Genomic DNA, 28,000 nt, shown 5'->3' with positions numbered 1-28,000 from the left:
TCCACACAGTTTAGCTGCAATCCAGGGCAGACGATGAGTTGTATAAGATACGTGCTAAATGTCTACTTCTTTTGAAAAGCAGACCGTTTAAACAGAAGAGTAAAACTTCTCATTCTAGCATCAAAGCCTGCTAGATGTGCCAACCTCCTCCTAAAGGCTTAACTCCCATTTAGAACTTACATTTTAGTCACCTAGAAATCATTTCTCCCTATTTAAGTCATATTAGCCACTCACAGTCTGGCTCAAGCCAAACCTCCTCCAGAAAGCTCTCCTGGCTTTACTGTTTCATTTGGTGCTGCCCTGTTAGTCTTCTCATCCCCTCCCATCCTGCCATGCTAACACTGCATGTCAACCCTGGATTTGATCTTGTTCTCTGAGCGTCTGCATCCTGCAGCACACGTGAGCGCCTTTTCCTGTGTTGCTTAGCAGGGTGCCCTGCAGAAGGCAGGCAGTCAGTAAATAGCAGTTGAACTGACTTGCAGAGCTCAAGCTGCTCTGCACTCTCATCTTTTTAGATCCCTGTTCTGGTCTTTGAAAGATGATTTTAAGTACCTTCATTTAATACTGTGATCTTACAATGGAAACAAAATTGACATTGTTTACTTTAGTAACTGCTGTTTTTGAAGATAACTGAGCTCCTCTGAGCGCTTTTAACAATCGCTTGAATTCACTGTTCACATTCTCTCTCCTATCCTTTCCAGGATAAATAAGCACTTCTGAAGTTCAGGTTTTCGATTTCCTGGTGCTCTGCAGTCAGTGTGACAGACATTTATTGAGTTCCTGCTATATGCAAGGACTATAATGAGAAAGTAATGGGGGCAAAAGAGGTGGTGATCTGGAGAGGGAGGAGAAGCCCTTCCTTAGATAACATGCAAATGATAAAATTTTTATGGTCTTGTAGATACTCTGTTAACACTGGTATCACAGTACTAATTCTAAAAAAGTGCACTAAATGCTGTGTTGCTGATGGTAAGCTGTTGGTTGTAAAGAGAGCAACTGGTGATGTTTGGTGTGGGAGCCCGTGAGCCCAGCTTCCGCTGGCAGGCGACTCCTCCATCCCACCCGCTTTATAGAATGAGCCTCGTCTCGCTCAGGGATGTATAACTAGTATTGTCTGGAGTTTATTGAGTGTTGCCGTGTGCTAGTTCGTGTTCTTAATCCTCAGGCTCTGAGAAGTAAGCATTCTTATCTCCAGGTCATAGGTGAGGAACAAGTTTAGAGAGGCTAAGGCTTGTCCGGAGTCATACCAAGTAAGTGAGGGTGCTGGGATTTGGACCTAGACCTCCCTAACTCAGACTGCTCTAACCATTCTACTTCCAAATGTGGTATACCCAGATCTAAAGCTTACTTTTCTCGTTCCTAGTTCAGTGCTGTTGGATAGTTTTTAAACTATCACACGCCTGTGTTAGTCTTACTTGCCTCTTCCCCATCCTTCCTTTAGTTAAGGCTTCGTGGGTTTTCCTTGCTGTGTCCGGCAAACGCTGTTTGCGTTGATGTCTATGTTGTCTGGTTTCTCTTCTTGCAGCTTCGTTTCTCTGAAGGCTTAACTGTGTGTTGTATTTTCTGGAAGTCTTGCCTGAGGAACTGAACCAACTCTGGCACTCCTGTGGCTGTCTCTGGGTTAGAGATGCTTCTGGAGCCAAAAGCAGCAGCTACATCCCTCTTCTAAAAGACTGCATTTGGTCAGGCTCGAGAAGCTGAGATTTTATTCTCACGTCATACACGTCTTTGCTCACAAGTCATTTCAGTGCATATAAATGGTGCTATGCTGAATCACCATTTCTCTCATCCCCAGTCTGTCATTTCAATTGATGAGAGTTCTGTTATACTAATATTTCACCCTCACTGAGGATAAAATTATATTTTACATTTTAATCCATGTTTACTAAATCATTCAGTCTTTTTAAAAACATAATGTCTCATCTTTTTATAACAAAACTAAGATGTTGACAGGGTAGCTGTTTTGATTTGAACTGTAAGGAGACTAGTGAGTTTCGGAGAGGTTAAATACTGTACCCAGTTTTTCTGAATCCAAATCGTTCTCGGTGATCTCACCATAGTGAATAAAAACTACCCTGGATAAAAGAACTACTGAAACTCAACAATAAGAAAACAGGCTAATCAAGAAATGGACAGAAGATTTGAACTGACACTTTGAAGACAAAAGGATGGAAAACAAGCTCATGAGAAGACGCTTTAACTCACCGAGGAAATACAAATTAAAGCCTCAATGAGGTACCACTATCTGATCTATTAGAATGGCTAAAGTTTTTGAAAAAGAATGAAGTTCTGATAGTAGAAATTTCACGGAAGGATGTGGAGGGACTGGAACACTCAAAACATTGCTGACAGGGATGCAAAACGACACAGCCACCTGGGGGAAACAGTTTGGCAATTTCTCATGAAGCTAAACATGCACTTACTGTGAGTCTCGGCGACCTCACTCCTAGATGATTCTCACCTGAGAGAAATGAAAAGTTATGGTCACACACACAAAAAAACCTGTATGCAAATATTTACAGGAGCTTTATTCAGATTGCTCAGTGTCCCTGGGCTGGAGCACACAGTGGAGCTCCACTTGGCAGTGGAAAAGGATAAACTGGCGATGTATTCTGCAACACGGATGAATCCTAAATGTACTATGCTCAGGGAAAAGGCAGACTCAGGCTACATACTGTATGATTCTATTATATTCCAGACTGTCTGGAAAAGGCAAAACTGCCAGGACGGAGGACAGGCAGATGAGTGGTTGCCAAGGCTTAAGTCCAGGAGTAGGGTTGATCACACCTTTTTTGTGGAGGGAGTGGTGGAATATTCTGTATTTTGATCGAAGTGATAGTTACATGACTGCATTTTGTCAAAGCTCAGCTCTGCACACCAAAAAGAGTGAACTCTATGGAAATTTAGAATAAATTTAGGAGAATAATAGCCTGAATAGATAACATCAAACTCATGACAAACTCATGAGGAGGAAGGAGGGAAATGGGGTGAGGATGGAAGTTAAAGGGGATTTTAGCCTTATCATTTATGTTGTCTTAAAAAGTAAAGATAACAGAATGTTGTTAATTGTACATGGTGAGCTATCAGTGTTTGCTTTATAACTGTAATTCTTTGTGTTTTTTAACTGGTCAAAATATAAACAAGGCAAAATGTGTCCTAAAAGAAAATTCTGAAAAGACAAAAGTAGAAGGGAAAAAAATTCACCGGTTGTCTTGAAAATGTAGGTTCATTTTTTTCTATTTCTGTTTGTTTGGTTTTGCGTTAGTGGACGGTGTACTGTAAGAATAATATAGCCTGGGGCTTTACTGTTACTTAGAATACCCTAAATGTGTTTTGCTTCTTAAATGGTATCTGTAAACATCTGCAGTGATGTAGTATCAATTTTAAGGCCTGTGAGTATCTCAACAACTGTTCTCATTTTAGGAATGTAGACATTTCTGTAATATTAAATTGGTTTGTTTCACCTCAGTATCCTGGGAGTACAAGTGAGGGTACGTTTGCATGAATCCTGTGAGTTATGATGGCTCTGAGCCCTTTACTTGTGGATTTGATTGAGAAGAGCTGCCCAGGAGTGTAGCCAAAACCAAAAACAAGCCTATCTGCTCCCTTCTTGCTATTTCCATTAAATGTTAGGGCTGCAGTGCTGGTCTGTAGGCATAAATATTTGTCCCTTCTTGGCCTGGGCCACCAGGTGAGTTTTCATCCAGGCTGGATATTTGTATGATGGGAGATGGGAAGGGAAGACTCTTAGTCTTTATTCAAAATTCATCTCAGATGTTAACCCCTCCTGGGACAACTTACCTGATTCTTTTCAGATCAGTTAGTCACCTTCCACCTGCTCTTTTATAACCAGTAATAAAACATGTCCTAAATCAACTATACTTTAAACAAACAAATCCCATGTTTTCCCAGAACCCATTTTGAGGGTAGAGACAGTGTATTTAACTCGTCTTTATAAATAGTAACTGCTGCTATCTGCAGTGTTGCTGTGTGCCGGCACTGAACACTTTCCCACTTAATACATACTTCTGTGACATAGGTACTTACTAAAAATGCCAGTTTCAAAGATGAGCAATTAAAGGCTCAGAATTTAAAGATTTTGGCCCAACATCACATATCTGAAGCTAAACCTGGAATGAGATCTCAGGTGGGTGTGTATTTCAGAGGGCACACAGACTGTGTTGTGAAAGTTATTCCCTTTTTGGTTTCCTTTCCTCTTTCTGATTATGTCCAGGAGAAAGCTGGTTTGACGACCATCGCTTGGTATGTAACAGCTAACACTTGGCTGGCTCTTTTGAACCAGGAGAGCGAATGCAGGCTCAGAGCCGTCACAGACAATAGATAAAATTTAGTGAACTGTTGTTTTCTTTCTTAGTTCTACTGTAGTCTTCTACAGCAAATGATAAAGAATCTCCATTGATGGTAGTGATATAAAATTTCTTCTCTAATTTCTTGCATATGCATCGAATAACTTTGAAAGGCAGTACAAAAAACCGGTGACACTTGTTGCCTCCAGGGACTTTCTAGGCGGCAGGGGGAACTAGGATAAGAGGGAAATTTTCACCTTATTCTACCTTTCTCTACAAAATTCGGATTTTGTAATGGAGACCAGAAAAGTTGATCAGTGAGAAAATTATTAAATCAATAATAGCGCAGATGGTAGGGAGAATATGGCAAAAACCATGAAGGTCTTAAGAGAATGAATGAAGTTAGGGAAACGCTGTGTCAAAAACGTACGAGAGGCAAGGCATCCCATTTATAGGGAAATCCTGGCGACAGGGTAACCTAGATTCACCCTCTGCCTCAGTGTGGACTCGGCCCCAGGGTTAGTGGATCCATCTGCGCACGCACACAGCCTCAAGCAGGCCATTTCTCGGAGGGTGTATTCCATCCCCAACGGAGAGCGCGAAAAACGTGCACTCACGCCTGGCCGGGGACGCGCACGCACGCACGCCCCGCCTCGCCCCGCCTCGCCCCGCCCCGTGCGGCCCGCGAATCCCGAGGCCGAGAGGCCCGGGTAGGCTAGGCTCGCGGAGGTAATACCCCGGAAGGCGGGGAACGCGGAAGAGGCCGAGGCAGGCGCGGAGGAGTCGGGCGCGGAGAGGGTGATGGAGGCCGGGCCGCCGCGGCCGGTGCTGCGCTCGGTGAACTCGTGCGAGCCGTCCCAGGTCATCTTCTGCAACCGCAGCCCGCGCGTCGTGCTGCCCGTGTGGCTCAACTTCGACGGCGAGCCGCAGCCCTACCCGACGCTGCCCCCCGGCACGGGCCGCCGCATCCACAGCTACCGAGGTAGGCGGGCCGCGGCCGCCCCGGTGCCGAGCTGTGCCCAGCGCGCTGCCCAGCGCTCTAGTAACAGCGGTAGCGGCGGCACGATCTCACCGAAGGAGGGAGATTATTGTTCCCATTTTATGCTCGAGGAACTGAGGCCCCGGAGAGGCTGTGACAGATCCAGGTTGACATTAGTAACCTGGACAGCATTATTCTTCATAAGACCGAATACTTTTGCGTTTGATGTTGGCCCCCGCGTGTATTCCATCCCTCACGCTCGTTTGTTCAGACCGAGAATGGGAGAATCCCGCATTCTCTGATGTGCCCACTGGGCCGCGTCCGCGTGGGGTCCCTGCCTTCAAGGAGAATGCGGTCCAGTGGGGCAGACGAGACAAAAGCCAGTGTCATAATTGCTGCGATAGGAACTGAGCACAGCGGGCTCCTCTCTCCCAACGTGGTGTTTTTGTACCTTCTCGTTTTTGAGAAGCACAGATCTGAGGAGTTGGTGACCTCTCTCCTTTTGGTTTGCAGCATTGGGTGGGATTGGCAATGCACACACACGCTTGGCTTTTGCACCGCGACATCAGAAACGGCCTGGGTTTTGGAGCCTCAGATACTTGCTCCTCTGCTTACTGTCCCTGTTGCCTTGAGCTTTTTCAGACCTTTTTTCTCATCGGTAACTGGGTCTGTTGTGAGGACTGAATGAGATAACATTGAAGGGCTTTGTGTGGTATTTAAACAGAATGAGAGGCAGATATTTCAACGTCAGTTTGGGGAGGTGAAGCAAAAGGTGTGCGGCTGCTTAACCTCTGCTTGTCCTAACAGGTCACCTTTGGCTCTTCCGAGATGCAGGGACATCTGATGGGCTTCTGGTTAACCAAACTGAACTATTTGTGCCATCCCTCAATGTTGACGGACAGCCTATTTTTGCCAACATCACACTGCCAGGTACTGATGTTCCATCCTACTTTGTAAAAATATAAGGCTGTTACAATACGTAGAGGATAGGCCACTTGAAAGAGCCAGGCCCTTACTGACTTGTGCCTGATGCTAGGCAAGGTATCCAGCTTTCTGCGGCCTAGTCTCTACTGTGGATAAAATGGCAGTAATTTACTCATAGGCTCTATGTTAAACTAAGATGTCGTCGTGTCTCCGAAGCTCTTTGGGCTTACCGGAGGTGGGCTAAATTAAAATACCTGATTGTAGAATTTAATGCATTCTATTTTCCTGGCCTCAGAGCAGAATTATGCCCTGGAGTCTCAGGAGAAGAAAAAGTATACAGAATGAGATATCGTGGCTTGTTTATGACTTCTGGTGTTGTGTCTTTTAATGTAATTTAACCCAGTCAAGCTTCCATTACCAATCAGGGGTTAAAAAAAAAATAAACCACCACATCGAACATTAACTTCATAGCTCACCATTTGTTTAAAACTCAACTGATCTTGTTAGGTTGAACCCTAAGAAACTGATGATCTTTGGGGTTAAAAAAAACCCCAAATACCTGCAGCTTCATAAGGTTCAAATTACTATGTGTACATAGATCCTGTTTTAAGGCAGTGGGTATGCATAAATGAGCACTGATGATGTGAATTTAGGCAATGTTGCCTTAGAGAACACCCTTAAAGAGTAAGTTCCCCAGTGAGTTTAAAATAGGATTTGAGTTCCCCCCAAATCCAGTTACACATTCTTTTGGTTATCAACTGCTGTGTGACAGCTACCCTCAGACTAGCAACAGCCTTTTTATTTGTTCAGAATCCTGCAGTCTGGGCTAAGCTCAGATCGGTGGTGGTTCTGCTCGCTGGTGGTCACCGGTGTGGCTGCCTTCTGCTGGTAGGTTGGCCACGGACTGGGCCTCTCTCCCTTGTCATCTCAGGGCCTGGTCTACTTTGTGTGGTCTCCCCTGCTAGCCAGCTCAGGGCTCCTGAGAGCAAAAAAGGTGAAAGTTGCCAGGCCTTCCTAAGGCTGTGGCCCAGAACTGCCACAGTGTCACTTTGCCCACATGCAGTGGGTTAAAGTGCATCCCAGGCCCAGCCCAGCTTCAAGGGAAGTTACTGCACAAGGTCGTGCGTACTGTGAGCTGTCCCCTGGGGCCATCACATTACACTCTGCCACATACCACCACACGCTCACTCTGCCCCAAGTGAGGTCCATCTGGAGCAGACGTATTTGCCAGTGTTGGGGAAGCCTCTTGCTCATCCCCCCTCCACTGTTCCCGGGCCTGAGTCTGCTGCTGAGATTCGGTTTTCTGCCCTCACAGTGTACACCCTGAAGGAACGGTGCCTCCAGGTTGTGCGCAGCCTAGTCAAGCCTGAGAACTATAGGAGACTGGACATCGTGAGATCCCTCTACGAAGATCTGGAAGACCACCCAAATGTGCACAAAGACCTGGAGCGGCTGACACAGGAACACATTGAAAATCAGCGGATGGCCCAGGAGACTGAAGGGTTGGATTGAAATTTGCACCCCTCGGTCTCAGCTTTGGACGATCTTGATCTAGATATAGGACTGGTCACTCACTCTCGGCTTCAAGGTGTCTCATCCTTGGAGTAAAAATGCTCCATTGTTTGAAAGAAAGTTAACTGAGCTCACTGGGCATTGTGCTTTTAAGGGCAAAATGTAATTTAATGCCTCCCCCTTCTTGAAGTATTTATCAAGGGAAGGTAGTTGCATTTTTGCCTCCTCGTGAGTCCAGAAAGTTTCCGTGTAAGGACTTCAGTGTGAGTAATTCAGTGAGAATCGCAGCCTATTCTTAAATTGTGAGAAAACAGTGGCATCTGCTTTCTAGTGCTGTATTGTGGTTGGTGATGTGTCCACCTCCGGCTCGGAGAGACCAAGGTGTCCTTGAGCCCAGACAGACCCCAGTGCCTCGCACATCCTGAGCCTTCAGTCAGTGTTTGTTGAATGAACAAACTAGTGGATACTTGGGGAGAAAGTGTTTAGAAGTCTTGACATCTTTTTTTTTTTGAGGTGAGGAGGGTAGTGGGGACCTTAAAGTGTGTACAAAAAACACATGTTTTAAAGGGAATCATTTTTCTAGAGAGCAGTTTTTAAAATTTTCTAAATTTTGCGCTTCTCTTGGTCCACTGTTGCTGCAGGGCCATTTTATTTGTTTATAAACTGGGATTAGCTTTCTGTAGTTCTCGTGATGATAGCTTTTTTGAAACCTGATATCTACACAGAAGATAGGAGAAAACAGCTGTCCCCTGGTTTCATCATAGTATGAAGGAGCTACCCCTCTAAATAGGTTTTTCCCAAGTGTGGGTATTACTGTTTCTTTTTGTAAACCCATGACATTTTGCTTGGTTTAGCAGTTTTCATCAGGCAGGATCTGGTGACACTGCACCTGACGGGAGGAGAGGACGAAGCCGTCCAGCCTCTGGGAAGTTACTGCTAACACGCGGTAGATTCAGAGAGTAGCGTGGAATGCTTTCTAGTTTTATACGTGTACAAATCCTTTCATATGTGCTGGACTGAAAGTCATTAACTCAAATTCAATATTTCAGTCAGGCATCCTTTTTTGGTAACTAATAGTTAAAAAAAAAACAACCAAGAAACCCCCCCGACAAAACTCCCCAGTAGAGAACATTTTGAAAAAGACACAAAAATAAAGGGAAGAAAAGAATTCCAAGTAGGTACACTACTTAAATACAACCACTAACTTGACATTTTGAACTTTCAGCCTTTTTTAGGGCTTTTGGTTGGCTTGGTTTTACATAGTTGAGATCATACTGAATATACAGTTTTTGTATTCTACTTTCTCATTTAACTTTATAACTTAAATATTTTTCCATGATGTTATTATAAGCTCTTCATAGACATGAGTACAGCCTTCCTTTTATAAATAATGTTGGGATATTTCTTGGCATCTTTATTAGTTCCTGTGCTCTGATATCAGAGTGAAGTGAATGCAGCAAATGCCTTACAGTTTTCCCACCTAATCTTACTCTCCTCTTCCAACATGCGGCAGATAAGTTGTCTTTTTGTTTTTTCTTTTTTTTTCAGCCCATGGTTGTGTTCATTCCGTGACACACCTCTCATCTTTCTGTTGAATTGCCGGGTAGGGAGGAAGGAATGCTGGCATACGAGACAGCCACATGGGTTCTCAAGTGCATAGGATGGGAGATTTAAGGAGGTTGGCTGGTGCTGGATTAGTTCAATGTTGGTTTGATTATTATTTTTTTAACCTGTCTCTGTGTCAAAGTGAGAGTTCATGTTCCTGTTAAAACATGTAGTTCGAGTACTGTATTTTTTGTGTTGTCCAAGGAAGACTGAAAACCTGTAGCATGTATGTATTCTTTTGAAATCTTATGAATGTATTAAATGTATTGCTCTTAAGAGACTGTTTGAGCTCATCTATTTTGAGTTAAAAAGGAAAAAAAAAAGCTTTTCTTGGATACATTAAAAGGTGTTGAGTAAAGGAAATAGGGTGTGGTGGTGCGTTTAGCCGGGCTCTTGTCTCTCTTGGAAAGGTGTGAGGCCATGTTTGTTGAAAGGCTTAAGGTGGGGCAGAGTCGGGGGGGGGGGGTGAAAAACACAATCTAGCTTTATTTTCTGACCCTTATCTTTCCAACCTAGATTTTGTAAAGCTTTGCTTCTTTTAGCTTTATTTTTCTTGTAAAAATGAAATATCACTGTAAAAAAATTTAAGCACTACAGAAAAGTGTTAAGAAGGAAAGCCATTCACATTGGGAATTAAGTTTTTTTTTTTTCCCCCAGGAGAATAGAACCAACTTTAAAAGACACTTCTCTAGGGTATAGCTCAGTGGTAGAGTGCCTGCCTAGTATGCACGAGGTCCTGGGTTCCATCCCCGGTAACTCCATTAAAAAAATAAGAATAGAAAAGACACCTCCCTGAAAAACATATGCAGACAACACCTCCCTGAAAAACATATGCAGACGGCACCTAAGCATATGAAGATGCTCCACATCATATGACATCAGGGAAATGTAAATTAAGACAATAGTGAGACACCAGTATTCACCTTTTAGCGCGGCTCAGTCTCAGCTGGAATGCACCCCACATTCGACAGCAAGGGGATGCACTCACATAATACCAATTCTTTAGTGCGCTCGGCACTTTACAGTTTATGCCAAGAATTTGGGTGTCTGTTTAAGCTCCATAGGAATCCTTCAGAGTGGGTGGGGCAGTGCCCAATTTACAAAAGAAAAACTGCAAACTGACTCAAAGAGCTGGGCAGTGGACCCATATCCCCATAGGACCCCAAGGCAAGTGGGAGCTCTTTTCAGTAATATCCATGGCGGCAACCATTTTTCAAATACACTCTCTGTGCAGGGAAGACTCTGGCTAATTGATTTGATCAATATTTGATGGATCCCTGATAAATCAAATCAGTTTATAATTGTATAGTTTGATCTAATCCACTTCTCTCACTCACAACTCTACGCAGTAGGCATGACCAGTCCCATGTTAAAGATGTGGTAAGCGAGGCTTGGGAAGTGAAATGAGTTGTCCAGGGTCACCAAGCCTGTTAGTGGCACAGCTGGGACTTGGCCCCAAGGCGTCTTACTTTGATTTCAGTTTCCTTCTTCTGCAGCCACGCTCCATAGTTGATGTTCACAGCTGCAGAGAGATGCTCTAGGTGCTTATCTGTCCTGGATGATGTTGCCTCACTTCTTGGAACCCATTTACTTCTGTGTAAAAAGAGGATAATAATATTTCTAGCACAGGCTTATGAAAATTACATAAAATGATTTATGCAAAGCACACTGTGGGTGTAGATAAATGGTAGTTATTGCATGAAAGAGGCGTTTGTAGCTAATGGTTGGACTAATTGGGTTCAAATCCCAGCTCTGCTACTTTGTACTACTTGTATGACTGTAGGCAAGTTATTGGACCTCTGTACCTCAGTTACCTCATCTGCAGAGTGGGGATAACAATAAGGTCATTGTGAGGAGTAAGTAAAATAATCCTGAAGTCTGCACAATATAAATGCTCAAGAAATACTAAAGGTTACGTTCTCCTCCTACTCTATTCAATAATCCAGTTTGCTGCCCAGGTCCTCTTACCATATTCTGCTTTCCCTCAATAATATTCATCACTTTGTAAGACAATGAATAATACCACTCCCACTGTCTTTTATGATATAATACTTTTATTCCCAAACATTATTCATAACCTTCTATAGTACTAAGTTATTGACTTATTTAGCATTTTTATTGCTTATTATGTGTCTCCCTCCAGGGCAGGGATTTTGTCCTTTTTTCTTCAGAGGGTCCCCCAGCACCTAGAACAGTGCCTGGCACATATGAGCTGCTCGATAAATATTAGCCATTATAATCACAGTCTATCCTGACCACCCTGTTTAATAGAGTCCTCCCTGGCTCGCTCTGAACACCTGATTCCCCTTAAAGAACTTTCCTTTTTCATTTTCACAGTAGCACTTACTACCTTTCAGCAGTCTCTGTAACTTACTTAATATATTTATTATTTATTGCTGGTCCCTCCCCCCAGCCCCGTCTAGATTAAGTCCCATGAAGACAAGGACTTTTGTAAGTTTTCTCCACTTACACATCTCCCCACACCTAGAAGAGTGACTGACACATAGTAGTTAAATAATAGGCTATCTGTTGAATGAGTTATAGGTGGCAGAGGGCCAAAAGCCCTGGAAGTGGAGACAGAAGATCTTTTGGGACTGTCGCGGAATTTCCGTATGGTCTTTTTTTCTTTCTTTTTCCGTGTGGTCTTAAACGTGTTCCCCCGCCCTTCTTCGCCCTAGTTTCCGCTCGCAGCTCTGACCCTCTGGGTTTCGCAGCCGCTGGGTCCAGCCGGCCGGGAGGCGTCGCGCCCCTGGTGTCCGCTGGGGGGCAGGGGCGCGCAGGGCCGGCCCCGCCCACTTCCCGGCGGCCGGCGTGGGTGGGCGCACCCGCCCGGCTGTACAGAAGCCGAGTCGCGCCGCGTCGGACGCAGTAGCCGGCCCGCCTGCCCGCCGGCCCTCAGAGCCCGACCATGTCCTGCTACATCTACCAGCTGCCCGCCTGGGTGCTGGACGACCTGTGCCGCAACATGGACACTCTGAGCGAGTGGGACTGGATGCAGTTCGGTGAGTGGGTCCTCCTGCCACCCGCCAGGCTCCCTCCCCGCCTCTGTTTAAGTGGGTCCTGATCCGAGGGGCTCTGTTGCTGCCGTCCTGGACTTGGCCCTCGCTGTGTGCCCTCGGGCAGGCACTGCCCTCTCTCTGAAGCCCAGTGTGGTCGTCTGGAAGGGGTTAGGTGATCTTGAACGGCTTCTGCTGTTACTCTGTCGCTAAGTAATGACGGGCTCGACCTCGCTGTTCACAGTAAAGCTTAAAATAATAGCTATCAACTGTGACTGCGTGCTTACTGTTGATGTAAGCACCTGACACGGATTGTCTCCTTTAATTCCCACAGGAGCCTGAAAAGTTTTTCTCTCTCCCTATCTTACAGACTTCGAAGCGGATTTAGAGAGGTAGTCACTTGGGGGGAGAGGGGCAGGACGTGGCGTTACTAAGTGGCGGGGTGGGATTTGAACCCCGACTTCTGGCCCCGCCAGAACGTCTTCCTGTATTTAGCGTGTTTGCGCTTAATGATTGGCTGAGGACTTGGGATCGGGGGTGGGGGTGGGATCGGGGGTAGGGGGGGTGGGGGCTGCGCGCTGCGCGTGTGGTCCTCAGGCGCCCAAGCGGAGATCTGTATTCCAGGCTCCACCACATCCCAGCTGGTGGCTTTTGGCAAATTGCCAATCTCTCTGAGCCTCAGCTTAATCTATAAACTGGAGGTGGTTGTGAGGAATCAGAACTGTATAAAAAACACCTGATACGTATGTGTCAGAGGTTCTTGTAAGTAATAAGGAGGTGTTAACAATGATCATCCTTGTTTTAGGTTTTAAGTCAATGTGACTGGTGCCACTTTATTTTTAAAGTAATATCTATATTTTCTTTAAAATTGAGATTATGATAGATACCATTTGTATAAGGAGTATATAATACATATGTACAGTGGAAAGAGTAGTAATAAAATAAACGTGTGTGTTATCCATCCAGTTTGAGGCAGTAATATGTATTTTAACCTAATCTTTCTCAACCAGGGGCAGTTTTGCCCCCTTAGGGAACATTTGCCGATATCTGGTCTGGAGACATTTCTGAATGTCATAACTTGGGGGATGTAATGGGTAGAGGCCAAGAATGTTCCAAACATCCTACAATGCACAAGACAGCCACTTCCACAAAGAACTGTCCAGCTCAAAGTGTCAGTAGTGCTGAGGTGAAGAAACCCTGCTTTAAACTAGTAACAAAAATAATACATCCTTATCGCAAAATACTGTGGGAAACGAAGATTAGCTCAACCTCTAGGACTCAGGGATAATCATTATACTATTTGGATGCTAATAATAATAACAACAGCAACTGCTAACATGTATTGGATTCTTACGTGTGCCAGCAGGTGCGAGCTGTCTTATTCCTTCTAGTCTTTTTTCCTAAACATTTTTATGTGCATACATTTCCCCCAAATCATATCATTTTGTACTTTCCACTAGCCTGCTTTTTTCACTTAAAATATATCACAATTATTTCTCCTTGCCAAGCAGTATTTTTTAGCAACATGGAGTTAGGTTTTTGTTTTCAGTATGTATTTTTATTAACTTTTTAATGGAAGAAACAACAGATGAACTAGGTCACATGATGTAAATCATGCCCCTGGGACAGAAGGGAAGGTGACTGTCTTTCCCAACCCTGATCCTCAGCCTCCCTTTCTGTCCCTGCAGAGACAGTCCCTGCTAACACTTCAGGGTACCTCTGAGAATGTCTGTCGCCACCTGATTTTCTAGACTGCACTGTATACCTTTGCTCAGATAATCTGTGATTTAACTACTTTAAATGTTTCCTGGGCTGTGGACAAATTTTGTATAAGAGACTTGCTCGAGTTTTTTCCCTGTTGGACTCAGTTGCGAAGGCCAGAACAACTTCTGTTCCTAGGATTATTAATTAATTAATTAACAGGGAGAGGTAATTAGGTTTCTTTAAGTATTTTTTAAATTAATTTTTAAAGTTTTATTTTTTAGTGGAGGTACTGGGGATTGAACCCAGGACCTTGTGCATGCTTAGCACATCTATGACTTTTTTTTTTTTTAACAAACAGCTTTATTGGGATATAATTTAACTACCATGTAGTTCACCCATTGAAAATATATAATTCAATGACATTTAGTATATGCAGATTTGTACATCCATCTCCACAGTCAATCTTAGAACATTTTCATTATCTGCACCCCTTAACCATCCCTGCCAACACTCCCATAGACATCTCCCATTTCCCCCAGCTTCAGGCGTTGCCTGTCCTGGACGTTTCAGATAAATGGAATCATACAGTATGTACAAGAGTCACAGTCTTTGTGATTGACTTCTTTCATTTAGCATGTTTTCAAGGTTCATCCATGTTGTAGCATCATCAGTGGTTAATTTCTCCATGATTCCAGTGGATGGATGTATTGCACGTTATTCATTGGTCAGTTGAGGGACCTCTGGGTTCTTTCCACTTTTTGGCTATGATGAATAATGTTCCTTTGCACATTTGTGTACAAGTTTTTGTGTGGCTGTATGTTTTCATTTCCCTTGGGTGGACACCTAGGAGGGGAATTACTGGGTCACATGGTAACTCTATGTTTAACATTTTGAGGAACTGCCAGTAGATTTTCTGAAACTCAAGTACCATTTTACGTTCCCACCAGCAATATCCGAGGGTTCTCCACATTCCTCCCCTCAGCACTTGTTATTGTCTGTCTTTCTGAGTCCAGCCCTCCAAGCAGGTATGAGTGGTTTCTTGCTGTGGTTTTGATTTGCATTTCCCTAATGACTAATGATGCTGGGCGTCTCTTCATGTGGATTCCTATATCCTCTGTAGGGACCGCCTCTGACTCCTTAAGCCCTGGAGACACCAGAATTGCTCAAGGTACTCAGAGGCCTTCCATTGTGATAGAGGCTCTAATCCACATTCCTCCCGGGCCTGCACCATCTGGCGCAGTCTGAGCCCCACCGACTTCTGACTTCCTCCCACACCCCACACCGTCTTGCTCACCTTCTCCAGCCACAGTGCCTCCTTAGACCAGACTCAGGGTCTTTGAACTTGGGTGTTCCCTCTGTCTAGGACATTTTTCCCTGTGGGCTTTCCATGGCTGGTTTTCTAGTCTCTATTCGTTTCTTCTTGCTGCTGTAACAAATGACCACAAATTGAATGGTTCAAAAACAGCCATTGTTGCATTATGATTCTGGAAGTCAGAAGTCCTAAAATCAAGGTGTTGACAAGGCTCCAGGGGAGAATCCATTTCCTTGCCTTTACTGGCCTCTAGAGGCGGCCTGTGGCCCCTCCTCCACCTTCAGAGACAACAGGGTGGCATCTTCAGATCTCTCTCTGACCTCTGCTCTGTCATCATTGTCTCTGAATCTGACACTCCTGCCTTCCTCTTTTAAGGACCCTTGGGCTCACTACGGTCATCTAGGAGAATCTCATCTCAAAATCCTGTTTCATGCCATCTGCAAAGTCCCTTTTGTCACATACAGTACCATATTCACAGGTTTTGGGGTTTAAGACACTGACGTCTTTGGGGGGGCCGTAGTCTTTCAGTTCTCAGTTCACATGTCACCTTGTTTGCTGGGCCGACCTTGCCTACCCTCCCACACCCCCACCGTTTATTCTTTATCTCATCACAGCGTTTTATTTCCTTCATTCCTTTTAATGTGCTTTGACCTTGGCCCTTATTTGTTTATGTCTGTCTAGAACATAAGCGCCACGAGGGCAGGGGCATTACCTGTCTAGTTCACTCCTATGTTCCCAGTGCAGCGGCCGGCCAGTGGGCAGACACTCAGTGTCACTTGAATGAATGATGGGCTGAGGGATATTAGAACGGTGAGGACGCGGGCTTGGAGCCCATGGTTGGCCAGCTCTCCATTCTGGGATGGGGATCACCGGGCTGGGAGCCAACCGGGGCCCCCAGTTAGCAGCTCCTTGCCAAGTCACAGTGCCCTCTGGTTTCTGTTCAGCAGAAGTGACTGTGATTGACCTTCCTGTCCTAAAGAATATTGGGTTCTGTGAGTCACTGTTGAAGAGATGGGCCCTTAGGGCTGATTGTGCCACTGCGGAGTCGGGGTGGAGAGATCCGTAAAGAGATTGAGAAAATCACCCAGCCGCAGATACACCTGCTCTTTGAATTTGATCGTTGTTGACAGATAACGCGGCTGCCTCCTGTGCATTTCCCTGTGATTGCGGCTGGATCTGTTTTTGCCCCTGGAGGAAAACAGGCTTCTCACAGCTTCACTCACCCCAGGTCTGGGACCCCAGGTGTGTTCTGAGGGGCCCTGGGCCAGAGGTTCCTTTGTTGGATGGCCCCCCATCTTGCTCTCTCACACATGTACTGCCTTTGTACACAGCCCTGCTTTGTCCCTGCCCAGCCATGTGACTTCGGGCAGGTGACTGCCTCTCTCTGACTCATTAGTTTCCTCATCTGTAAAATGGAGATGAGTTCCTGAGAGGCTTAGGGGACAAGATGCTCTCCTTTTTCCTCAACCAGGGAGGAGTCCAGTTGGTCCGGACAAGGGGTGTGTCACCTGAGGGCGGGTCATCTCAGGAGGCTGTGCTCTGCAGGTCTTTGAAGATGGGCAAGGTTTTTCTACCGCGTGCTGCAGAATTCAGGAGCTCAACCCTGGAGGGATGTTCATGTGGTGTTGACCATCGGGGATAAAAGCAAGTTTTCACAGAGTGTAGATGGTTTAACAGCTGCAGCGAGCATTTACATCACACATATGTTATTCTGTACATATAACTAATCCAGTCCTCGCAGCAACCTCGAGGTAGGCGCTGCTGTGTCCTCGTTTGCAAATGAGGAAACTGAGGCACAGAGAGATGGGAGGGCCTTCCCCAAGCACCTGGCAACTAGTAACAGAGAGAAGATTTAACCCAGGCCTCAGAATCTGGGATCTGGGCCCTCAACCACCATTGCACCACCCTGCTAACATAAGCACATATTTTTATATCTACTAAAAAGTCTGAAAGATTGGAAACAAAAGTATAAAAGTATAAAAAGATTCTTTTCTTGGAGTCTTCCAAGTAGGGACTTGGATTTTCTCCCATTTTCCAAGTGTTCTGTGATGACCAGGTGTCACTTATGCGTGTGGACTCAGCAGGGCCCTTGGCAGTGACTTGCCTCCTCCAAGGTATCTTGTTTCCACACTGTTTTAAGAGTCTTGTTAAATGCTGACAGGTCAACACCTTAAGAGATGTCACTTTCATGGAGCTAAAATGTCCACAGCGCAAGCCCCTCAGTTTAATTCCTGTTTCCCCTGCGTTGCCTTGAGGGAAGTGCAGCCCACGGAAATGGGGGCCGCGGTTGGGTTCCCACTGGCGCGGTGGGGAACCGGAGGCGGCCCTGGGCTTCTGCTCTTCCCATGACAACAGGCCGCCTCCTCCCAGAGCTTCGTGTGCAGGGAGTGGGGGGATGGGAAGGGATTCCACTTCCTGCCACTCTTTTCTCTCTGCCACTGGGAGCAGCCCCTGACCCAGCTGACATCACTTCCCACTGACCAGGAACCTGGCCTGGGGTTTCCAGTGACTGAAGTTGCAACTGGAGAACTTTCCATTCCTAACAGGCCACTTCTCCCAGAGGCTTCCTCTCTGCAGGAAGCTGTCACAACTGTCCCCTTTCCTCCAGATGGACAGGGATTGTGCAACACGATGGTGCCACTCCCTGGTTCTGGCTCTTCCCTGGTGTCCTGGTGTCCGTGGCTCTTAGGATCAGGTCCAGACTCTGTAGCCCAGCGTTTGTGGGCCCCTTCATTACGTGGCCTTGGGCTTCGTCTCCTGCCTCCTCTTCCCCACTCAGTTCCCTCTTGTTTGTATTTTTCAGACAGAAAACTCCATGGGCTTCTGGTTTACTCATCACTGTGTCCCTGGGGCTTGTCACAGGCCGCGGCACCGCAGCGCTCAGTGGTGTTTTGTCAAGTGAAGGTGTGACTTGACGTTCACATAGATATCTGCTCCATGATTTCTGATATCCTGGAACTGAAGCATGAATACTTTCTTTCTACTTTAGAAAAATAATGCCTCCCTCACGTCAGGAAACTTGGCAGAATACTATGTGACCATTCAGAATGCCATTAACGAAGAGCTCGTACCAACCCAGCCAATGCTTATGGTATAACATTAGCAAATAAGAACTGGATGCACAAGCTTCCTTGCAGTCTGGCAACAGCCCCCTCCAGGACCACACCTGGGTGTGTTGGGGAGAGTTTTAGAAAGGGGAAGTGCCCTCATGGGATGCTGTGTAACTTAGTAGTTTTTTTCCCTGCATTTTTGCAAGTTTTCTTTCGTGAACAACCATTAATTTTATAATAAAAAATAAAGAAATTCATTTTAGTACTACCAGCGGTAGACCCCTGCAAGTGGTACAGTGCTTCAGAGTGGGCAGTGCTTTTAGGGCCGTGCCTCCCTTGCTCCTTGTAACAGTTCTGTGAGGATAGTGGGCCACGAGTTCGTTCATTCATTCGTTCGTTCATATCCCTATTCCAGGGCTGGGGCTTAAGGGTGAAGGGAATGAGACACCCAGGGCAAAACTTAAGGAGGCACCTACTCTCTGGCTGCTACCAGTGCTGGATCAGCCTTGAGAGTCAGCACCTCCTTAAATTTTGCCCCTCCAGTCTCACCGTGGTCCTGGCTCTGCCCCAACTCTGTGCCAGAAACCCTTCTCTGTTCTGGGGATCTAACAGTGAATGGACAGATGAAACTCCCTGCCTGCGTGGGGCTTCTGTTCTGGAAGGGAAGGCAGGCACAGTTCTATACCCTCCGGTAGAGTCGAGGACACTGAGGCTCCCACCCCACCGACTTGCCCATAGCAAATAAGCAGCTAAAGCTCAAAGTCCCTGACCCTCTCGTCCAGTGGTCTTTCTCTAAGTCTTGTGTGGCAGCCAAGTTGATACTTACGTTCAAGTGTGAGTGTGCCGGTCCCTGCAGGTATTAAATGGAATCAGCGTTATGATTTGGGCCGCCTGTGGCCCTCAGCTCATGGTGGAATTTCAGGTATGGTGGGGGCAGCTTTGTTATGGGCAGAGCCAGGCTAGCACGGTGACCGTCTGGTGAAGGGGCTGCCCTTCCGACTCTCAGCAGACCCTGTCACTTGCCTTCCAGCCTCCTACGTGATCACAGACCTGACCCAGCTGCGGAAGATCAAGTCGATGGAGCGGGTGCAGGGTGTGAGCATCACGCGGGAGCTGCTCTGGTGGTGGGGCATGCGGCAGGCCACCGTGCAGCAGCTGCTGGACCTCCTGTGCCGCCTGCAGCTCTACCGCGCCGCCCAGATCATCCTGAACTGTGAGTCACCAGCGTCCCCCGCGCGGCTGGCCCTGAGCACATTTCAGCGTGAGCTGCGCTCTCTGGCCTTAACACCTTTTTTAATCTTAAGAAAAATTTGAATGAAATGATTTATCATCCAAATAAGAAATCAGTAATGGTGGTTACCCCTGGGGAGAGCAATTGGGCGGCCAGGGAACAAGGTGTGGGAGACAGACTCTACTATAAGTCCTTTGGCACCTTTTAAATTTTGGTTCTCTAGTCTAAAAATCAATCAGTCAATCATTAATAATAAAATAGCTATAACAAAAAAAATTCAGGAAAATCTACAGTGAAAATTATTTACAGCCTCATCCTATTTCCCAATTTTGCATCCCAAGAGGGAACCACTATTAACAATTTCTTGTCTATCCTCCTGGAAATGTTCTGTGCGCAGGCAAACGTCTATAAGTATCTACAACCCTTTTTAATACAGATAGTAGACAGTACACCATGCACTGGGCTGTACCCTTCATTTTCACCTAGCAGTCGACCTTGCAGATGGTTTCGTATTGACATGTTCTTTCAACAGCTGCATTGTGTTCCTTTGACAGATAAACCGTGATTTATTCACTACACCTCCTACTGATAGGTGTCCAGTTTCTTTCTAGCCTCCTGTACACAGTGTTGTGATGTGTACCTTTTTGCTCACATGTGAATCTAGCTGTATGATGGTTTTCCAGCACTGGAATGGCTGGATTGAAGTTTTGTGTATTTTCAGTTTTGATTGCTGTCAATATCAAATTGCCCTCCTGCAAGGGAGTATGACCATGATGGGAACGTACTTAGCAGGTTATAAACAAAACCTTCCTACCTCGAAGGGTGGCTGTGACATTGAAGAAGGAGAACATGTCAAGTGCCTGGTGTTGAGCAGGTGCTCAGCAGAGGCAGGGGGATGGAGGTCTGGTTACCTCCACCTTAGCTCCCACTCCCCGTAGCCCCAAAGAGACCCCTTCAGTGTTGGGCAGGAGTTGGGCTTCTCACTGGCACTTACTGTCCAGAGCCCCTGCCCAGTGCCTGGTGCTGTATGAGGTCCTGGAACACAGGTGGGCAAAGCAACAGGTCCTCTGCCCTCATGGAGAGCATGGTCAGGAGGAGACAGTCAGTAGACAGGAAAACAAGTGAAAACTCCAAGTTGGGGAGTCTCCTAGAACACAGTGGTCATGGAAGGCCAGTCTGAGGAAGTGACGTTGGAGGAATGGAAAGAAGACAGCCATGTGAAGAGTTGGAGAGCCCAGGGGGAAGGGAACAGCATGTGCAAAGGCCCTGGGGTGCTGAAGGAACTAGCTAAATGTGGCGTGGGAGGTAGAGAGCAAGCCATTCAGAGCCCCAGAGGCCTTGGGAAGACCCTGTGGGCCCTGGAGTTGTCCTGTCTGGGGTTCCTGAGCTGGGAATGACTTGGCTGAACCAACAGACCCCAGTTCAGCACCTGTCTGCCTGTACCTCAGGCCTTCTGGAATCGGGGAGGGCTTCCAGGAGGAGGGTTGGGGGCTTAGATACCTCCACCCTCAGAGATAAATCAGGGGACATCAGGGTGGCCCTGCAGGTGGGGACCTGCTCAGACCACATGGTACATTGGTTGGTGTGACCGATCCTCATCCTCTGTAGCTGCATGCAGATCCTGACTCTGGCCTGTCTGCATCCCCAGAGCCCAGCCCGTGGTAGATGCTGACAATTGATTATTGAGTGGATGTACCTTCAAACATTTTTTATGCTTTGAGAGAATTAGTGATAAACTCTTAATATGTTCAAAAAGAGATGAGGAGATTTGTGCCCACCCCCGGATGCCAGAGAGAGAAAGTGGGGGCGGTATGGAGGGGGGGAATGGGAAAGCTGCTGCGTCAGGTGCAGTCAGAATGAAGGGGCCGGACCTCCCACCCAGGCCACTTTGGGCAGGGGGACTCCAGTTTTGTCCCTGCTGGGCACTGGGATGCTGCCGGGGTGTCCCAAGGTTGGGGAGTAAGGAAGTACTGGGGATTGAGACATAGGCCTCTTGATGGACATGCCAACTTGCCATTGACGTCAGAACCCGGCTGTTGACTAATTCTGAACATATTCTTAATGATTTGAGGTCAGCACACAACACGGTGCCAGATTCAAAGAAGCACACTCATTGCAGCGTGACACTGTTTTCAGCTGACACTGACTGGGCACTTTTGAGATGTCAGGCACTGAACTGCGAGCTTGGCTCCTCCTGGCCGCCCCTCAAGGTGGGTGCTCTAAGGAACCCCTTCTCCCCCCGAGGACGCTGAGGTCAGGAGTGGCTCAGTGCCTCCCCAAGGGCACGGGTGGAGACGGAGGGCACACCCTGGCGCGCCTCGTGCTTCGCTTTTCTCACAGGAACTTCACTGAATGCACTGCTTGGGCTTCCAGGAAATAGTGATATTTGATCGTCAACCTCTCTTCTTAGAACTTCACTCACGTCCCAGCTTTCCCGTTCCAGCCCCCTCTAACCTCGCAGGCCCGTGAGGCTCTACCTTGCTTCCCGAAACCTCTCTTCTCTGCCGCTTAGCCTTGCTGAATTAAAATCTAGCCTGAGAAAGAGAGAGAAAAGCCGGTTTCCACATCCATATCTTTCCTTTGGGGAGTTTGGTTGTGTTTTCGCTATCGCTTTCAGTCCTCAGGCAAGACACTTCCCCTTTCTGTATCTTGGTTTTTGGTTTTTTTTTTCCCATTAGGGAAAAAAGTGCCATAAATCTTGATCACTTTTTGAAAGTGAATATGGAGGGCATCCGTGAAGCATGTTAAGTTTCTGTTACTCCAGCCGGTCAGTTTTCCCTTCCCTAATTGTGACAGTGGTTTGACCTTAATTTGTACTTACTTGCTGAAGGTTGTTTATGAGATTGCTCAGCTGTCCCCAGCAGTTTGAGAACCTGGCTTCTGCTCACCTCTTTTTTTGTTTTTTAAATGGAGATACTGGGCACTGGACCCAGGACTTCGTGCATGCTAAGCGTGTGCTCTTCCACTAAGCTGTAAAGAGCTGTAAGACTAGGTTTGAATAAAACAGAACTTGAAAACCACACCACTAAAAGCCCCAGATATAAAATGATGTCCTCAGAGAACTGTGACTCTAGGTAATACAGGCTTTCTGAAGGCTGTGTCTGAACCGAACCGAAGGGCGGTGTGTGGGGTCCACTGGCGGCCACATGTGTGTCCAGTCACTTGAAATGATGCCCTGTGGGTGGCTGCTGGTCCCATTGTGTAGAGAGCTGGTCCTGTGGGTCTCTGTTCCTTGACATTTTCTTGACAATTTGTCAGACATTCAGTGCTATAAGAATTAGAATAAATTAGTACAGAAGGGTTACCTTTCCTTCCGCTGGCAGATCGGCTTGCCAAGGCCAACCCTTTTTACTCTTTTAGCTGTTTCTTAGTAGTTTCCTGTATTAGCATCCCAGGTTCACTGCTGTTACTAAGGGCAGACGACAGGGACTTAAATAAGACAGATGTTTATTTCTCTCTCCTGTGACAGTCCAAGCTGCCCAGGGCTGATACGGTAACTCCATGGTGTTGAGGACCAGGTTCTTTCTTTCTCATAAATCTGCCATCTGGGACACCTGGCTGCCAGCCCGTACCTGAGTGGCTACCCCATACCTGCCCAGGTGCAGTCCAGCCGACAAGAAGAGTGTGGTCCCTCGGAAGCTGCCATTGGCCAGGGCTGGTCACATGATCACACCTAGTTGCAAGGGAGGCTGGGAAATGGCCTCTTGAACTAGTAGGCTCTGTGCACAACTAAAGCGTCCATTACTCTAGAAGCGGGGTGGATAAATGTTGGAGGGACAGCCGTCTTCCTACAGGCCTTCCTTTGGGCCACCCAAATATCTGTATACCCACTTCTTCCCACACACAAGACATGCTCACCCTTCCCCCAAGGTTCCAGAGCAGTTCCTTCCTTTGCTCAGGGCCCAGGCTCAGTGAGTGATGGGTAGTCTTGCGTCAGCCCCAGATGATCTGGTACGTCTCCCCCAAAGAGAAGTTATCACCCGCCTCCCCCAGCACACCCAAAGTTCAACGGTGAAATCCAAACAGGAAGCCACAATCAGAACTCCCATTTGAAATGAGAGGCAAGCTGCAGTTACTTGTCTGTAGGAGCCGACAAATCTGGCTGAGCAACAGTTGTAAAAAGTCCCTTCTGGGAGGGGAGACATTTCCTTTGCTTGGTCCCTCTGACAGCCCTTTGTTCTTCTCAGCCAACCAGTGATTCTCCAGGTGTGTTCCCCGGACTTCTCAGCATCAGCATCACCTGGGAACTTGTTAGAAATGCAGGTTCTTGGGCCTTACTCATCTGTGGGTTCAGCAACTCCAGGGGTGGGGTGGGGTGGGGTGGGGTGGGAGGGCCCGAATCTCCCTGCAGGAGATTCAGATGCAGTAGAAGGCTTAAGAATCACTGCCCTGACACCTGGTTCTCTGACTTCTGCCTCTGTCCTGGGGGATGGGGTGGGCATGGGGGGAGCTTCCCTGTTCCCTGTTCTCGGTGGCCTGATCAGAAGTGGGAACTGGAGAGTCTGACCTTATGGAGGGAGCGACGCGGCTTTCACAGCGCACTTCCTGCTGGGGGAGGGTATTGGGGGGCCTGAGAGGGGCTCTGAGGTCAAATAATGGCCAGTTTTTGTCACACCAGGCCTGTGGTTTCCCAGGCAATACAATTCTCTCAGAATGCTAGAAGCTTCTGGTCTCTCTTGGCTTCTAATCTGTTCTTTCTGTGATACCCACAGCTAACGATCTAGCCTAGACAGTTTAGTTCTTAACCCTGAGAGATTTGATCTCTCACTCAGTGCCCAGTGTGTCCAGCCTGCCCCGTCTCTCCTCTTGATGTCACGTGTGTACCTGGGGCCTGTCTGGAGGCCACCTGAAAGAGGAACTTGGGTGGGATGGAAGCACTCTTGTTTTTTGTTTGTTTGTTTGTTTGTTTACCTTTTAAAAAATATATTTTTATCGAAGTATAGTTAGTTTACAATGTTGTGTATATTTCTAGTGTACAGCACAATACTTCGGTCATATAGTAACATACATATATTCATTTTCATATTCTTTAACCATAAGTTACTGTAAAACATTGAATATAGTGCCCTGTGCTATACAGTATAAACTTGTTTATCTATTTTATATAAACTAGTTAGTATCTATAAATCTTGAACTCCTAATTTATCCCTTCCTACCGCCTTCCCCCACTGGTAACCATAAGTTTGTTTTCTGTGACTGTGAGTCTGTTTCTGGTTTGTAAATAAGTTTGCCTTTTTTTCCTCCATTCCACGTATGAGTGATATATATGGTATTTTTCCTTCTCTTTCTGGCTTACTTAGAATGGCGATCTCCAGCTCCATCCATGTTGCTGTAAATGGCATTATTTTATTCTTTTTTATGACTGAGTAGTATTCCACTATATAAATATACCACAGCTTCTTTATCCAGTCATCTGTTGATGGACATTCAGGTTGTTTCCATGTCTTGGCTGTTGTAAATGAAGCACTCTTGTTTTGAGTCTTGCCTCTGGCTCTGGGTCTGGGAGAGTACCCCTGCTGAGTTCATTCGTGGACTGAGAAACGTGGACTGGCGATTAGAAAGGTTAGGACCATTGCCTTACCTCCTGCTGGGGCTGTCTCTTCAGAGCTCCTAAAATGGAGTTTCTCAGTCAACTTGGGTTGTCAACCACAGGCCAAGAGTCTTTCTTCCCAGCTCTGCTTGTGCACAGTCTAGCGCCACTGGAGTTCTCTCTTTTGTTGGAGACTCCTGAAGAAGAAGCCACATACACCAACATTTAGAACATCTTCAGCTTCTCCCCTTGGTGTTACAGGTGTTTTTAGTGCACAGACCACCTTCCGAGGGTCGCAGGTGACAGTTTTTGCTTTGATGTGAGAAGAGTAACCAGCGTTCCAGCCTGCAGGATCTGGGTCCTTGCCGCCTGGAGTATTATTATATTGATTTGGCTGCTACAAGAAAGGCCAAGGTCTCTGGGTCAGGACAGGAAGAGGAATGCTGCCTTTGTGTCTTGATTGAAAAATATCTTTTCATGATGGGGAAAGTACCGCGTGTATGGGACATCCACAGGGCGAGTCACAGTCTGAATTAGCACTTCCCAAACCGCATACCCCAGAAGTGTGCTCCCGCAAGTTACCCCCCTGCAAACAAGGGTTCGTGAATAACTAACCTTGGGAAATCCTGTCTGTTTTATCAAGGCCCCAACCTTTGGAGATGCAGCAGGCACACCAGCATATTAAGGCTCTGATAACTTTTTTTTTTAATTTGGTGGAGGTACTGGGAATTGAACCCAGGACCCCGTGCATGCTAAGCATGCGCTCTACCACTGAGCTGCACCCACCCCGCAAGGCTCTGATAACTTCTGTAGCAAAGAAACCTATTTAGGCCGGTGTTTTCCATTTCTATTTGACCGCAGAACCCACTTTTCATTTGACATTTATTAATAGCCCCTGGGAACCAATACACTGTGGGAATCGCAGCTCCAGTAAACTGGTGCCGATGGTGTCATTGCTGCACATCCCTGGGGCACGGCATGGTGGAGTCTGGGGGGTCAGGGACAGCGTTTATATGGTCAGACTAGTGTTCAGCATGAGAAAGGTCTGACCCTGGGGGCTCAGGCCAACCGTCTCCCTGGGGCATAAAATATGAGAATCCTACTCCTGAGGGGTGCTCCCCCCCACCAGGCTTAGGAGGGGACCGTGAACCAGGCTCCAGAGTCTATGGGCTGGCATCTTGAGGTCTTAGGAGCCAGATTCAAGGCTAAGGCCAAAGTATCAGAGCTGTGGCTTCTAGCCAAGGGCAGGCTGGCTGTCATCACTGCTGAGCTCCGGAGCTAGTTAACTGTCTCTGAGGCAGGCGGAGGAGCTGAGCCTGTCGACGGTGGGGGTCCGACAGCTCTGGCTCTGAGGTTGGAGGCTGGAAACCAGGGGTGCCTGACCAGTGAGGGGAAACTCCCCTCGTTCCTCCCCGTAGGGAGTTAGATACACCAAAGCAGGACAAGAGGGCAGTAGTGAACTAAGATATATTATCAGGTGCCCACTGTGTGCTGGGGACAAGGTCTCCGACCTCATGGAGCCTGCCTGTAATGTGGGAGATGGCTGTTAACAGGCTGATGACAGAGATATGTACCTGACCGCAGCGGGAGTGCTCAAAGGAGAAGTGTAGGTTGTGGGGGAGGTCCGAGAGTGGGAGAGGGGAGAGTTTGATCTCATCCGGGGAAGAAGTTACCCTGAGGAAATGAAACTTGAGCCTCCATTCGAAGGAAAGATGGGCCGCCGGAAGTGAGGGGCCACGCGGAGGGAACAGCATGTTCAGAGGCCCGGTAGTGGGAAGGAGCGATGCTGGAGGACCCAAGGGGAGGCCGTGGGGGCCTTGGCTAGAGGCCAGCGGGCGTGTGGGGCGCTCGGACGGGAGCAGGAGGGGTCGGGCACCCGAGGCTGCACAGGCTGTGGTCAGCTTTGCTTTCAGCAGGAGGGGAGGGAAGGTTTTGGAGACCTTCTACCTGGGACTACCCTCACTGCTCTGGCCACTGTGGCGAATGGGGGCCTATGAGGTTCCAGGTGTGAACTGAGTTGGAGAGCAAGAAGCTTCTGGAATCTCAAGGGGCTCCAAGGGGGGTGACCATGGTTTCATCTTCCCATCTGCTTCTACCTTCTTCCTGGGAGTTTTCTTTCAAGTTTCCCAATTTTCACGCAGACTCTTCTTGGTTGTGCAACCTTCACAGTTTCTAACTCTTGGTTTGGCATCTCAGCCAAAGTCATTTCCTTCCTGGAGCCGGGCTGTCATTGGGTGGGGAATTTTCATCTGTGGCCTAAAGTGAAACAGAAGAGAAGGATCTCTTTGTCTCCAAAAGAGGCTGAGCCATTGAAGGGCCAGACGGAGCTAATGTGTGTTTACCCAGAGGCCTTCCCAACATCCGCCCCTTTCCTCCCACTATGAACAACAAAGCATGGGTAGGATTCAGACCCTAGGGCCCCTGGAGACTTGTCCCTGGAGGTGGCACTGTGTTGGACCAAGACCCCGCCCTTCCCCGCCCCACCGCTGGCCAGGAGTCCCTGTTATCTGAGTCATAGCTAGTCATAGTTTGTATTTAGCTATTCTAGTCATAGCTTGTATTTAGCACCTAATATGTGCCAGGCAAGCATCTCATCTCACAAATACTATTCTCCCCATTTTAGAGATGAGGAAACTGAGGCTCAGGGAGTAAGTAATGCACCCAAAGCCACGTAACGAATAAGCAATGGGCTGGAAAGGCATGCAGGTCTGCTGGACCTTAACCCCTGCTGGGCGACGTCACTAGATGGCAGCAGGTCTCACTTTCTCCCTGAAAAATAAAATCGTAGGCATTGGCCTGTCTGCTTTTCCCATAAATGGGGAAGCTTCAGAAGGGAAGAGATGCGAGGCT

The 28,000-nt window shown here is 47.2% G+C and overlaps 2 protein-coding genes across 3 annotated transcripts in view; both read left to right on the top strand.

Annotated features, from left to right (window-relative positions):
* Positions 1-5,037: 5,037 nt before the first annotated feature.
* On the top strand, positions 5,038-9,603 carry VHL (von Hippel-Lindau tumor suppressor). The gene is made up of 3 exons (XM_031470872.2): positions 5,038-5,289; positions 6,094-6,216; positions 7,526-9,603. Exons 1-3 carry the CDS (start codon positions 5,109-5,111, stop codon positions 7,720-7,722), a joined length of 501 nt encoding a protein of 166 aa, XP_031326732.1. The 5' UTR covers positions 5,038-5,108; the 3' UTR covers positions 7,723-9,603.
* Positions 9,604-12,156: 2,553 nt separating this feature from the next.
* The window catches only part of IRAK2 (interleukin 1 receptor associated kinase 2), a 52,615-nt gene continuing 36,771 nt past the window's right edge, over positions 12,157-28,000 (top strand). The window contains exons 1-2 of one of the 2 annotated variants that reach the window (XM_010984939.3): positions 12,157-12,329; positions 19,420-19,602. In XM_010984939.3, the coding sequence (XP_010983241.1) occupies positions 12,236-12,329; positions 19,420-19,602 (277 nt within the window). In that variant the 5' untranslated portion in view covers positions 12,157-12,235. Of the gene's footprint in view, positions 12,330-19,419; positions 19,603-21,681; positions 21,831-28,000 lie in introns of those variants that run through there. The other variant, XM_031470875.2, reaches the window with a different exon arrangement.

The sequence above is a fragment of the Camelus dromedarius genome, chromosome 17 (genome assembly GCF_036321535.1).
Source record: "Camelus dromedarius isolate mCamDro1 chromosome 17, mCamDro1.pat, whole genome shotgun sequence".
Lineage (NCBI taxonomy): Eukaryota > Metazoa > Chordata > Mammalia > Artiodactyla > Camelidae > Camelus > Camelus dromedarius.
The sequence above is the reverse complement of the archived record's forward strand: the minus strand, read 5'-3'. Positions and strand labels throughout refer to the sequence as shown.

What these genes read in the sequence shown, in the direction of transcription:
- VHL (XM_031470872.2), top strand. Translation starts at nt 5,109, where the DNA reads ATGGAGGCCGGGCCGCCGCGGCCGGTGCTGCGCTCGGTGAACTCGTGC. An exon ending in CCGCATCCACAGCTACCGAG is followed by an intron (nt 5,290 to 6,093) that starts GTAGGCGGGCCG and finishes TTGTCCTAACAG; the next exon opens with GTCACCTTTGGCTCTTCCGA. An exon ending in TGCCAACATCACACTGCCAG is followed by an intron (nt 6,217 to 7,525) that starts GTACTGATGTTC and finishes CTGCCCTCACAG; the next exon opens with TGTACACCCTGAAGGAACGG.